We start from the raw sequence: 15,098 nt of genomic DNA on the forward strand, positions 1-15,098 counted from the left end.
ATTGACAATGGAGCTTTCACATTGCAGCTGTCCCTGTTTTAAAACGGTAAAAAAAAGGCAATATACCGTGTTAAAGCTGCAATGCAAAAGGTGTATAAGTGTCATTCTCAGCTAGTTAGTGTCATTCAAACAGATTCATCATGAAGATCAAAGAACCATCTGTGCAAATTTGGGAAAAGGTTATTGAAAATAACTAATATGGGGAAAGATTTAAGATGTTCTAGCCCAGGGTTTTAAATATTCTCTTAAAGCACCATAATAAAATAAGGAGACAATATGAAACTATTGTGGATTTGCAAATGTGCAAGAATCACACTTAGGAGCTCATCAAAAAGCTTGTGGAAACTACAACAGAGTTACTCTCCTCTATGACAGAAGAGGGAGAGACAAATAGATTGCACACAATGGGGTAACTATGGAGGGTGCAGGGGATGTAGCTGCTATGGGGCCCGGAGGCTTGGGGGGCCCTAAGGCACAGCAGGCCATCCCCTGCACCAGGGGTCTAACTAGACCATTGTGGGCCCCATAGCAAAATTTAGAAATTTTGTTATGTGGCTCTTGCCACCATTGTCACTACAATGCCACGTAGGAGGGCAGAAGAAAGAATGAGGGTAGTGATAGATGGAGGAGAGACCACAGGGGTTAGAGAGCAGGCAGGGGGAGAGAGAGAGAGAGAGAGAGAGAGAGAGAGAGAGAGGTAGAGGAGAGACAGGAGTGCAGAGAGAGCAGGCAGGGGGTTGAGAGAGATAGAGGAGAGACTTCAGGGGTGAGAAAGCGGTCAGGGGTAGAGATATATAAGTGCAGGTGCTTCTGCCATACAGTGTGTTCATTAAAGGGGATAGTTAGTTACTTATTTAATTGATTATTGTCTGCATTTTATTTGCAATTAACATTTCAAATACGTCAATCTATAAATTGGAAGCTTGCAAGCAGGGCCCTCCAACCATTTTGACTCTGGAAATACCCAGTTTGTTTTATCACCATTTCCAATTGTAAAACACAACTTAGTTTGCTGCGCTACAAAAGGAAATGTTAACCCTTCGTTGCATACTGTTGAAAATTTGCTACATACCCAAACATCTCACTATAAAACACTTGAAACTCAGCCAGTCAACCGTTTCATGTTGTGAACTATTTGCTACAGAGCGTTTTTTTTTTATAAATCTCTTATTTTTTGCCTGTGATTTTATTTCATTATTCTTCCTTGTCAGTACAATACACAAGAAGCATGAATATATATATATTTAAAAAAATGCAACGAAGGGATAATAAAAAAATAAAAATCATTTAGAACAAAATGGTGGAAACGGTACCATTGACTAATTTGTCATATTTTCATCAACTTTTCTATTTTAAATAGGAGATATATGTGACAATACTATTATTTGACATTGTGTAGGGTTTTGTGTTACTTAGGGGCCCATTTATCATGATCGCATTTACAATGCGATCTGGGCGGAATATTACCGCCCATGATCGCATTGTAAAATGCGATCATATCGGGGGAATGTATCATTTTTAAGGGCGCAGGGACAGGGCTACGAAAGGAGCCCGTCGCTACGAAAGGAGCCCGTCCCTGCGAAGCCCTAACCCGGAAGCCGGGAGGTCAGCGCATGCTCGGTTATGCGCTGACCCCCGCCGACCCCTCTTACAGCAGAATGACGATAGCCCAGGGGTGCGATGCCGGGCTGCCCGATGTTGATACATTGGGCAGCTTCGCATTCCCCATAGAAACCTATGGGGGATGCGGCCGGCGGCACTGCAGGGAGGATCGCAGCAGGGATCAGAGATTCCTGCTGCGGTCCCCCTATGATACATTTAGGTGATACTTAATATTTGCGGCTAAACCCCGAAAACGTGCGTTTTCGGGGATTTAGCCGCAAGTATGATTTGATAAATGGGCCCCTAAGTCTTAATAATTCCGTAATAATTATTTTTTATAATACAAACTAAAATATAAAAACTGTGAAAGGGACTTACTTTTGTTTAAAAAAAAAAATTCTGGTCGCTAAGGCACACATTATCATTATGTAAGAGTTTTTCACGTAAAGAGCCGCAGATTACGATGAGACCTGTTACAAAACTAATGAACCATAAGCAATAACCATTTATATCCAGTAGAGGGTGCTCTTGTTACAGAATGAGAGCTCAAGCCATAGATTATTGCTATGTTCTTTATATTATATTATATTATACTATACAGTACATTGGTATGTTGTGTTTTGGTCAGTGTTACTTAATAAATGATAATTCACAATTACTGCTACTATGCTGTATATACAACATACATATTATCTATACAAACAGTGATTACTGATGTTGTTTTATGACCAGTGAGTTATTCATTCAGGGATCATTATGTAACCTTATTGATTATAGAGAATATTGTTTTCCTTATGGTAACTTATACTGAAGTCACCTCAAATTTTTGTGATGAGCATATGATAACAGAACTCATTGGTGACACCTAAAGTCTGTATGATTTACAGTAGGAGTTGTAGGCTGGTTATTTAGTGATTGAGAAGAGTGGACAAGTGGACCAGAGACTAAGTTGTCCATTGCAACGAATAAGCTTCTACTGTACTTATAACAGGGCCGTAACTAGGGGGGGGGGGGGGCTAGGGGGTCACGCGCACCGGGCGCTGGAGGGGGGGGGGCGCAATACTGTCACCCCCCCCCCGGGGACTCAGTTTTTAAAACTGAAGGGGTCCCCGAGGACGCGCTGTGCTGTACCTGAACCAATCACTGCAGCGGCCGCCGGGGACCCAATCATTGCTCAGTGGCCACCCGGCAGCCAATCACTGCAGGTTTTGTCACAGTCGCACACAGACTCGTGCGTGTGTCCTTTGGCCGCCCGCCCGCCCCCCACAATGTAAGTCTATGCCACTGCTGAGCGCGGGGGGACGGACGCGATGCGGCTATGAAATCTGACAGCCGCTCTCAGAAGAAGAGGTGAGCGGGCTGTCAGCGCAGCGGGGGACTGGATGTGGCTAGAAGAGCAGCTTGTCAGCTCTTCCAGCCACATCCAGTCCCCCGCCGCACTGACAGCATGCTGAGCAACATGCCAGCTTCTCCAACCCCTGGGCAACGAGCACAAAATGCTTCCCTTCCCCCCAGCAACGGCCATAAAATGCCCCCGCCCCTTATGGTCATCCCCAAGCACCACCAACCAGCATGTAACCCCTGGCATCAAGCATATAACCCCTGGCATCAAGCATGTAACCCCTGGCATCAAGCATGTAACCCCTGGCATCAAGCATGTAACCCCTGCAAGGAGCATATAACCCCTGGCATCAAGCATGTAGGTAAGCAGCACTTATGTGCTATAATATATACTGGGCATAACGGTGTGTGCTATAATGTGTACTGGGCATAACGGTGTGTGCTATTAATGTGTACTGGGCATAACGGTGTGTGCTATAATGTGTACTGGGCATTACGGTGTGTGTTATAATGTGTACTGGGCATAACGGTGTGTGCTATAATGTGTACTGGGCATTATGGTGTGTGTTATAATGTGTACTGGGCATAACGGTGTGTGCTATAATGTGTACTGGGCATTATGGTGTGTGTTATAATGTGTACTGGGCATAACGGTGTGTGCTATAATGTGTACTGGGCATTACGGTGTGTGCTATAATGTGTACTGGGCATTACGGTGTGTGTTATAATGTGTACTGGGCATAACGGTGTGTGCTATAATGTGTACTGGGCATTATGATGTGTGTTATAATGTGTACTGGGCATAACGGTGTGTGCTATAATGTGTACTGGGCATTATGGTGTGTGCTATAATGTGTACTGGGCATTACGGTTTGTGGTGTAATTTGCTCTGGGCGTTACGGTTTGTGGTGTAATGTGCTCTGGGCATTACGGTGTGTGCTGGAATGTGTACTGGGCATTACGGTGTGTTCTATAATGTGAATTGATACTACTATGTGACCACACCACTTCCCCCCCCCCCCCCCCCCCAAAAAAAAGGCCCTAAATTTTTAGCGCGCACTGTCCCTGTTTAATGTCACCCTTCTGCTGTCTGTAAGCACATAAATGGCTTCTGATTAATGTTTTTCTTTCTGTGCAAAACCAACTGCCAAAAGTGTGCCTGCTTCTGAAAAAAAAAAAAATATATATATATATATATAATTTTTTTTTTTTTGGGGGGGGGGGGCACTAAATGTATGTCTTGCCCCGGGCACCAGAAACCCTAGTTTCGGCCCTGCTTATAAGTTTACTTGATACATGCTACTTCAAAGCTGATTGGTCATACCTCCCAACTTGTGAATGTCCCAAAGAGATTGGGGGCGCGGCCTACTGGAAAGGGACGTGGCCTTACTTGCGTGCTGCCGCGAGGCCACGCTCCATTTTAGCCGCTGTGGGGGCATGCCCAGCAGCTCCGTAAGCTGCAGGCTATGCCACCAGCCCCTCAGGCTGCAGGAATAGATGCTGTGCGCATGCCTGTACATAAATGCTGGTTATATGTTATATTTGAAGGTTCCCCTAAAAAACATTTTTTTTGTTGTATTTTTATGTTGCTACTTGCAAATATTATGGGGTATATTCAATGGTTTTTGCAAGCTGTGGCAGCGAGCAGTGTTGCCTGCTTCCTGTCACAGCTCACACGGTCAGTATTTAACTGACCCCCCTGCACACGTCGTTTCCCTGTTGCTAGGTTTTTGCAGCAAAGGGGAAACGATGTGGGGCCGCTAATACAGCGAGGCCTGCACCTAAATGCAGTGGGCTCCCTGCATTAGCCACGAGCCACACTGTTTGGGGGAATCCTCGCTGTCCTCTGACAGCAAGGGTTCCCCAGACTAGGGTGAGAGGCCGGCGCAGGGGTTAAACGGCGAGGGTTGCTATTTTTCGGTGATCCCTGCCATTTAACCCCCTCGCCGGCCGCATTCAATATGGGCCTATGTATCCCAGGCATTTATGTACAGGGGGCAGCTATAGATATTGAAGGCATCTGTACATAAATGCCGGGGATAGGTAATATTTGCAGATACCCCTGAAAACCAGTGCAGAATTATTTTGTGTATTTTATGAGAGGGGAAGAACGTGGCTGTACTTGTACCTCTGTGGTCGGTACCCTGTTACCCACGATCGCAGATCACCAGTAATAGGCTCACTGGGGGCTGCTCAATTAGCCCTGATCAGCTGGAAAGTGCCACCGCTTACTTGGGGATTTGCTATGTCTGCCTTTAAGGTGAAAATCAGACTGCGTCTTCACTTATCCTGTGTGTTTTGGGGAGATCTTATACTTTTGGATTGGATAGCCAATAGAAAAAAAAACATTGGTACAGTAAAACATCTGGAAAAATTGCTGAAAAGTTAAGTTTTTTATTCCTGAGGTTTTATCTGGGCTAATAGGCCCTGTGTATTTTTCGTCCATTTTATTATATATGTTTCCATAACAATACACCTGATACATTTTGTAATTTAGTAATCATTTTATGTCTCTCTTTTTTACACTTTAGCATCTCCAAGTGCATCCCATTTTGGACATGTGGAACTGACGGTAATGGTAACCATTCCAATATGTGTCCTGTCCATAGCCATAATGCTGACAGTCTACACCTGCCAGCGGCGGTACTGTGCATACATGAAAACAAAGCGGCAGTGCATAGAGGAGCCGCTTACTGACTGTAACCTGGACCCTGACGGCAAATGCCTGAAAGATCTCATCTATGATATGACAACATCAGGATCTGGGTCTGGTGAGTACAGTCCTGTGTCAGTGCCACACAGGCACTACACCTATTTGCACAACTTTTCCATTCCTGTTATAAACTGCAGTAGCTGGGTGATTATTATATATCTACAGTATAATCTGTATCTGTGCATACCATATGATCCATTAGTTCTTACATTCTGTAAAGTTACATACCTTGCCTGCATCACATGCCACCTGTCTGTCTCCCTCTAGATTGTAAGCTCCTTGGAGCAGGGCCCTCTTCCCTCCTGTTCTTACAGGCCTCTTCTCTCGCACTGCAATTACAGCTCTCGGATACACAGCGACTGTCTGTACCCACATCTCTTCTCACTTATAGCACCAGGAGTCCTCTTGGAGAAAGTATGCTTTAGAAATAAAACTTACTAACCTTTGGTGCCTTATAAAATGTAATAATAATTATAATATATACAAGTTATACGGGGCAGTACGGATGGTGTAATGGTAGTATTACTGCCTCACAGTGCTGAGGTCATGGGTTTGATTCCCACCATGGCTCTAACTGTGCGGAGTTTGTATATTCTCCCTGTACTTGCGTGGGTTTCCTTTGGGTACTCCGGTTTCCTCCCACAATCCAAAAAATATATATATATACTGGTAGGCTAATTGGCACCCAACAAATTAACCATAAAAAAAAGCACTGTGGAATATGTATGCGCTATATAAGAAACCTTACATAAATAAATAAGTTAAACATACATATGCAAGGCAAAAATAATAGAAAATAGAAAAAATGTATTTGTCCGCAAAGAAATCACAATAAAAACATTAATAATATTTATTGGTTCATCTGCAAAGTGTTGGTAGAATGCAATGCCCAATGTCACAGTTTTATTTAAAACAATATAAGCAAAGGTTCCATATCCACTTTATATTTTATAAATTACATTTTGAGATCCCTACCATGATCATCTGGCCAGACCAATATAAGCAATATAAGTGGAAAGCCATTCACTTTAAAAGATGTTTCTCTTGGAAGTATCACAAGATTCATATAGCTCAAATATGCAGTACAATTAATTTTCCCTCTGTAATTTAGTGCATACTGTAGATAGTCTACACATAAGGGGTATATTTACTAAAGGTTGATTTTCATTGATTTTTATCACAGCATTATTGTAAAGTGCCTTTGCTACTGTACTGTGCCTATCACAGCAATACTGTAATGTGCCTTTGCTACTGTAATGTGCCTATCACAGCATTACTGTAAAGTGCCTACGCTACTGTAATGTGCCTATCACAGCATTACTGTAATGTGCCTATGCTACTGTAATGTGCCTATCACAGCATTACTGTAATGTGCCTATGCTACTGTAATGTGCCTATCACAGCATTAATGTGTACATCGGAATATCTCAGCTTATGCCTAAAACATATTTAATAGTGTTCAGGCATATAAGGGATTAATGCACATATTCAGATAGTGTTACCTGTAGCCAATGGGGTACATTCAGCAAACATATTCCTATGGGCCTGTATATGGGATCACTTTCCTAACATGTTGCAGGAACTATCTTATATCCATACTTGCCTACTTTGAAAACCAGTTTCAGGGAGATTATAGTGGGTAGTAGAATTTTGCCCAGCCCCACTGAGGGGGTGTGTCATGCTCCACCCAAAGGGCGTGTCTAGTTCCATATATGGAGAGATAGGCAAAAGAGATTGTAAACTTGGCTGTGTACTGCTACATCTGAGAGGAATCTTGTAAAATTATTTATATCCACATGTAGATGAGCCCCAAAGCAGTTAGTAAGAGCTACTGTACTTACTAAACTACTGGGAGATGGTGCTGATGATTCAATGTAAATGTATCTATATCTCATTCTTTTTCCCCCAAAAAAATGTAACACTGTAATGTGGGCTAGGTGACATGAGGGAGATTGTTAGACTAATGAGGGAGAGAGGGAGATTGCTGCTATTTCAGGAAGTCTCCTGCAGAATGCAGGAGGGTAGGTAACTATGATGTAACAGTGTAATGTGGGTTAGGTGAAATGAGGGAGATTGTTAGACTAATGAGGGAGAGAGGGAGATTGCTGCTATTTCAGGAAGTCTCCTGCAGAATGCAGGAGGGTAGGTAACTATGATGTAACAGTGTAATGTGGGCTAGGTGAAATGAGGGAGATTGTTAGACTAATGAGGGAGAGAGGGAGATTGCTGCTATTTCAGGGGGTCTCCTGCAGAATTCAGGAGGGTAGGCAACTATGCTTATATTAGAACCCATTTATGTATTTTTTACTAAATCCTGCCAATGCTTATCCACCATTGCTGATGGCATCAACAAATCCAGTCGGAGTCCCGCGTTCCCACAGTCAATGTGCTTATGGTGTGTGGTGTAGTTTGGCATCCTGCATCCACTATATTTAAATGATAGCCATAGTGTAAAAGCTGTTTAAACCTGTAATGAAAAGGTTTTATACTACACAATGAATGGACTTTGTTCTTATTTATCATGTGCCTGGTGTAAGGGTTTACTTACAGAAGGTAAAATTCTGCTCTGAGATCACAGAGGAGAGGATTTCGCACAGCAGCAGTGGAGCATATACAGTTACAATGTAGCAGGGTCTTGTTTTATAATTATAGCTGGAGACGAGTTTATTACCCTGAAAGGTGCACTATGGCCAAGGATTAAATGGAGACTACAGTTTTGTGAAACATACAGTAATTGATTGCTGTAATATAGCTGTGAATGTTCTAATCATTTCCAGTTATATGTGGCATGGGTCATTATGCACTGTAATAAATCCTGCTTAATCTGTACACTCTTTTCTTTCCTTTCCCTATTTTTCTTTCTTTCTTTTCTTCTCTATTTTTATTTTTTTTATTTTTCTTTCTTTCCATCTCTTTCTTTTTCTTTCTTTCTTTCTTTCTTTCTTTCTTTCTTTCTTTCTTTCTTTCCATCTCTTCCTTTTGTTCTCTATTTTTCTTTCTTTATTTTTCTTTCTTTCCTTGTTTTCTTATTTCTTTCTTTTCTTTCTTTCTCTATTTTTATTTTTTATTTATTTTCTTTAATATTATATATATATATATATATATATATATATATATATAAATATAATAATAATAATATATATATATATATATCTTATAAAATTGCTATAAACTTAATAATAACTTGATGTAAACAGTTTTGAGTTTAGATATATTTGTGAGTGAAATGCCATACTGTCAGCGGACGGTTTCATTTATGCTCTAGAACATCTCCTTTCTCTTGGCAGGCTTACCTTTGCTTGTTCAGAGAACTATTGCAAGGACAGTTCTCATTCAGGAAGTAGTTGGCAAAGGGCGGTTTGGAGAAGTTTGGAGAGGAAAGTGGTGCGGAGAAGATGTCGCTGTAAAAATTTTCTCCTCTCGAGATGAGAGGTCATGGTTCCGTGAAGCAGAAATCTATCAGACTGTAATGCTGAGACATGAAAATATCCTTGGTTTCATAGCTGCTGACAACAAAGGTAAATGTCCTATATCATATAACACAAGATTGCGACAAGAGTAATTTCTATATTAGGGAAATGGGGGAAGATATGCGCTATAAGGGCTATTAAACGACAACAAGGTATTACCAAAAATACCCTAAGTGAAAGTAAAACATGGTTCTTGTAATTTCAATGTAAACATATTGCACCATACATATTGGATCTGATTCTGGTTGGTTTGCAAAAGCAAACTCAGTGGCGTAGCTAGTGTAAGGCAGCCCCCGCTGCCGCTTGGGGGAGCAGACAGCAGCGAGGGCACCGTACGCCGGTGCCCGCATACCAAGCAACTGCACAGCGGTGTCTGCGGCCTAAGACAGTAGAGAGAGCGGGTGGCTGAAGACCCGGGATCACAGACGGCCTGAACCGTGTACAAGTATCCGCTCCCAGTGACACCCAGCCTCCCAGCTAACTCGCCCTCTGTCAGCTGTGATCGCTGTGTTGTTAACATTACCCTGTGTTACTCCAGTGTCCCCGCTCTCCCTCGGGCCGCCGGCCATGTCTCTCCGCACTCTTCCGCTGCTCCCCTGGGAGGGGAGATACTGTACATCCTGGACCAGCGGCTGCGGGTGCAGAACAACCCCCTGGATAAGGCTAAGAAAGGTGAGCCTTGGTGCACCGGGCAACATGGCTGCTACCCGACAGCTCCTGGCCCCTGAGGCAGCATGCAGGAGCTGAAGCCCCTGGTGATGTGGGAGATGCCTGTCTAGGCTATAGGATCGTTGCCTTAGCATCGCAAGCTGGCTGGCTATGGGCATAATGTTATATCTTTAATTATATTGATGAGCCTGCGCTGCTGGGGTGAGGCTGCAGGGTCCCTCAGAAAGCTGTGTAGGGAGTCTGAGTCTGCTGCTTGTGCCTCTTTTACCTCAAAAATGCCTCTAGAGCAGATTTGGAATTGTTCCCTCGCCTCACCTCCTTGGTCTGCCCAACCCTTCTGCCTATCGGTGCTTTCGCTAATCTCCCACCTGCTGCCTCCTGTTTGAAGTTAGAAAAGTTGAGGCAGCAAATTTTTATGTATTTTTTATATTAAAAGCATTGGGGGGGGGGGCACAAACATTTTTTGCAGGGGGGAGCAAAATTTATAGTTACGCCACTGAGCAAACTCCTTCTTTAGTGGACAAAACCATGTGCACTGCGGGTGGGGCATATGTAACATGTACAAAGAGAGTTACATTTGGGTGGGGTGTGTTCAAACTTAAATCTAAATTGCAGTGTAAAAATAAAGCAGCCAGTATTTACTCTGCACAAATGTAACTCACCCAAATGTAACTCTCTCTGGACATGTTAAATCTGCCTCACCTGCAGTCCACATGGTTTTGTCCATTAAAGAAGGAGTTTGCTTTTGAAATCAAACCACAATCACCCCCATTATTTCCATGTAGATTATTCATGTGTACACATATATGTTTACTATAACTCTATGTTTAGTATACTGCAACCAAGATCTTATCTATTCAACAGTCATAGAATCCAATCACAAGCCTTCAAGTGTGTTTAGCAGTTTGCAATGTGGGACCATATCAAAAGCCTTACTGAAATCTAGATAAGCGAGACCTACGGCCCCCTCTTGATCTTTTACTTTAGTCACGCAGTCAAATATTTCAATACAATTTGTTTGGCATGACCTTTCCCCTTACAGTTTGGGATCCTGTAAATTGCTGAAGATATTCCACAACTCTTTATTTTTCAAAGTGTTTCCGTTATTTCCCCTACACTGATGTAAGGCTCACTGATCGGTAATTACTTGCCTCTTCCTCGCTTCCGCTTTTGTGCAATGATACAACATTTGCTCTTTTTCCTTTCCTCTAGAATTACACCTGTAGCTAATGACTGATGAGTAAAAACATTTTTAAAAAGTCAGTCCAAACAGTCCCAAGCGCTCTTTTTCCTGCTGCTGCTGAACCCTAACAGGAAATTTCAATCCTTTAGTATTTCCAAAATTGATGTGGATATTAATCCTGCATATCCTACAAATTTTTTACATATTTTTCCAGCGCTGCAGTTAACCCTTATACACACCCTTTGATGAGTAAAATTGTTAACAGAGCTACTAGGACCCCTTTAAGCTCTTTTTGTATCTTTAGATGTGTCCCATCTGGCCCCATAGATTTCTCCCTTTTCAGAGAGATACAGATGGGTCATTGTACATCCTTGCTGGCGGGTCGCCAGAACGTACGCGCTGGCGACCCGCCAGCAGCCTCGCCAGCGAGGAGACTGAGACGCGCGTGCGTCTCACGCGCACGCGCGTCTCAGTCTCCGTCGCTAGCGTGGCGGAAACCCTGTCCGTCTCCGCCTCAGGGAGACGGACGGGGTTAGGGGGGGGTTAGGGGGGATGCGGGCAGGCGGCGGGGACCCCGGGTTACCGCCGGCAAGCCGGCGGGGACCCGGGGAAACGTTTGGAAGCGCCGTCGGAAGGGGGCGCGCGCGCCTCTCGTGCGCGCGCGCCCCCTTCTCACGATCGCCATGGCGCTGGCGGGGGATGGCGGCTGGCGACGCCAGCGCCATCCCCAGCAAAGATGGACCGTGACCCATCTGTATGTTAGGACCTTCTCACCCACGCCACAATATGTGTACCTGTGCATACATATTTAGGCATGAAGAATGTGGCCACATCGGTACCTAATTTTTATGACTGTACTTGCAACTTAACTGTGGCCTATGCCCTTCTCTGTCTGTAGTGAATACTGAACAAAAGTCATTATTTAGTTGCTCTACTATTGCTGTGTCTCCTCTGATTAGTCACTCACTCTCTGTCTTAACTTTATAATTCTCTGTATTCTCCTTTGTCCATCAACTGGCTGTTTTCTCTAAAGGTTGTGCTTTTGCATGTTTAATTACCTTCTTAGCCTCCTTCCTTCTCGCAAGATACAGATGCAACAGTGATATAAAAAAAAGGGTAGTAACAGACCGACATAGAGATAGGAGGGCCCTGCTCGCAACAAACAGATAATAGGAGGAATACATAAAGATAGGAATCTATAGCATAGCAGTACCACCAGATTGCAAGACAGTCCTTTAAGGATGCAATTAGATATGAATGCTACTGGAGGTTATGTGGAGGCTCTGGAATATGATACGTTTGCCAGAGGAGGTGAGTTTTCAGGCACTTGAAAGCTTGGAGACTAAAGAAGAGTCTTAATGTGTGTGGAAGGGCATTCCATAGGGTGGGTGCTGCCTGAAGAAAGTCCTGCAATTGTGAATGGGATCTAGTAATGAGTGTCGATGAGAGACATTTATCTTGTGTGGAGAGGTCAGGTGGGGATTTATTTTGAGATAAGAGATGTATGTTGGTGTAGTCAGGTTAATGGCTTTGTATAGAAATATAGTGAACTGTATATTGAATACGGTAGAATACAGGCAACCAATGGAGGGACTGACAGAGTGTATCAGCAGACTTGAACGTCTAGACAGGAAGCACAGCCTTGCAGCTGCATTCAAAATGGATTGTAGCGGTGAGAGTCTTTTCTTAGGAAGATCGGTAATGAGACTATTACAATAATCAATGCATGAGATAATGAGCGCATGGATTACAGATTTTGCAGTGACTTGTGTAAGATACGGTCAAAATTTGGATATGTTTTCTTAGATGCATGTAACATGATTTAGAGACAGATTGAATATGTGGAATAAAGGACAGTTCAGAGGCAAGGCAGACACCTAGGTAGCAAGCTTGTAGGGTAGAATAGACTGTTGAGTTGTCAACAGTGACAGAGATATCAGGTTGGTAACTACTCTTGGCTGGTGGGAATGTAATAAATTCTGAGATACTGGGAACAAGTATGGGGCAGTATATAAGATACTTGGTGGAGACATGCAGTAGTATATAAGATACTGGGAGCAGATTTGGGTAGTATATAAGATACTGAGAGCAGATGTGGGGTAGTATATAAGAGATACTGGGAGCAGATATGGGGTAGTAGATAAGAGATACTGGGAGCAGATGTGGGGTAGTATATAAGATACTGGGAGCAGACATGGAGTAGTATATATGAGATAATGGGTTAGAGGTATTAACCAGCGTTAAGAGATACCGGGAGCAGATATGGGGTAGTATATAACATACTAAGAGTAGATTTGGGGTAGTATATAAGATACTGGCAGCAGATATGGGTAGTATATAAGAGATACTGGGAGCAGATATGAGGAGTATAGAAGATACTGAAAGCAGATGGGGGGTAGTATATAAGAGATACTGGGAGCATATATGGGGTAGTATATTATACCCCTTTCAGACCGCACTTATTACCAGGTAAAATTTACAGTTTTTTTAACGTTTCAAAATGGTAATATTTGTTGTGTGAAAAGTCCGTTTTGAATTTACCGGTTCAAGAAAACCGGTAATTCAAAACCGATAAAAGCAGGGTCCTACCCATTTCAATGTCCCTGTGTAATGCGATGGGACAAAACGGAATTGAAACTGTAATACCCCTTTCAGACCGCACTTAAACGGGTAATATACCGTTTATGATATGCGGTGTGAAAGGGGTTAAGGCTGTCTGACCCATTTTAAAAACGTTTTAAGCGATGTGAAAGCAGCATAAGAGATACTAGGAGCATATATGGGTAGTATATATGATACTGGGAGCAGATATGGGGTAGTATATAAGAGATACTGGGAGCAGATATTCAGTAGTATATAATTACTGGGAGCAGATATGGGGTAGTATATAAGAGATACTGGGAGCAGATATTCAGTAGTATATAAGATACTAGAAGCAGATATGGGGTAGCATATAAGATACTGGGAGCTGATATGGGGTAGTAGATATGATACTGGGAGCAGATATGGGGTAGTATATAATATACTGGGAGCAGATATGGAGTAATATATAAGATACTGGGAGTAGATATGGGTAGTATATAAGGTACTGGGAGCAAATATGGGGTAGTATATAAGATACTGGGAGCAAATATGGGGTAGTATATAAGATACTGGGAGCAGATATGGGGTATTATATAATATACTGGGAGCAGATATGGGGTAGTATATAAGATACTGGGAGCAGATATTGGGTAGTATATAAGATACTAGGAGCAGATATGGGGTAGTATATAAGAGGTACTGGGAGCAGATATGGGTAGTATATAAGATACTGGGAGCAAATATGGGGTAGTATATAAGATACTGGGAGCAGATATGGGGTATTATATAATATACTGGGAGCAGATATGGGGTAGTATATAAGATACTGGGAGCAGATATTGGGTAGAATATAAGATACTAGGAGCAGATATGGGGTAGTATATAAGAGGTACTGGGAGCAGATATGGGTAGTATATAAGATACTGGGAGCAAATATGGGGTAGTATATAAGATACTGGGAGCAGATATGGGGTATTATATAATATACTGGTAGCAGATATGGGTAGTATATAAGATACTGGGAGCAGATATGGGGTAGTATATAAGATACTGGGAGCAGATATGGGGTAGTATATAATATATTAGGAGCAGATATGGGGTAGTATATAAGAGATACTGGGAGCAGATATGGGGTAGTATATAAGATACTGGGAGCAAATATGGGGTAGTATATAAGATACTTGGAGCAGATATGGGGTATTATATAATATACTGGGAGCAGATATGGGGTAGTATATAAGATACTGGGAGCAGATATGGGGAAGTATATAAGAGATACTGGGAGCAGATATGGGTAGTATATAAGATACTGGGAGCAGATATGGGGTAGTATATAAGATACTGGGAGCAGATATGGGGTAGTATATAAGATACTAGGAACAGATATGGGGAAGTATATAAGAGATACTGGGAGCAGATATTGGGTAGTATATAAGATACTAGGAGCAGATATGGGGTAGTATATAAGAGGTACTGGGAGCAGATATGGGTAGTATATAAGATACTGGGAGCAAATATGGGGTATTATATAATATAC

At 42.6% G+C, this 15,098-nt stretch overlaps 1 protein-coding gene across 1 annotated transcript in view; it reads left to right on the top strand.

Moving 5' to 3' along the window:
• ACVR1C (activin A receptor type 1C) overlaps positions 1-15,098 on the top strand; it is a 102,169-nt gene that overhangs the window by 75,415 nt on the left and 11,656 nt on the right. The window contains exons 3-4 of the mRNA XM_083154021.1: positions 5,475-5,714; positions 8,944-9,174. Coding sequence (XP_083010147.1) covers positions 5,475-5,714; positions 8,944-9,174 — 471 coding nt within the window. The remainder of the gene's footprint in view (positions 1-5,474; positions 5,715-8,943; positions 9,175-15,098) is intronic.

Source organism: Crinia signifera, chromosome 7, assembly GCF_055691185.1.
Source record: "Crinia signifera chromosome 7, ASM5569118v1, whole genome shotgun sequence".
Lineage (NCBI taxonomy): Eukaryota > Metazoa > Chordata > Amphibia > Anura > Myobatrachidae > Crinia > Crinia signifera.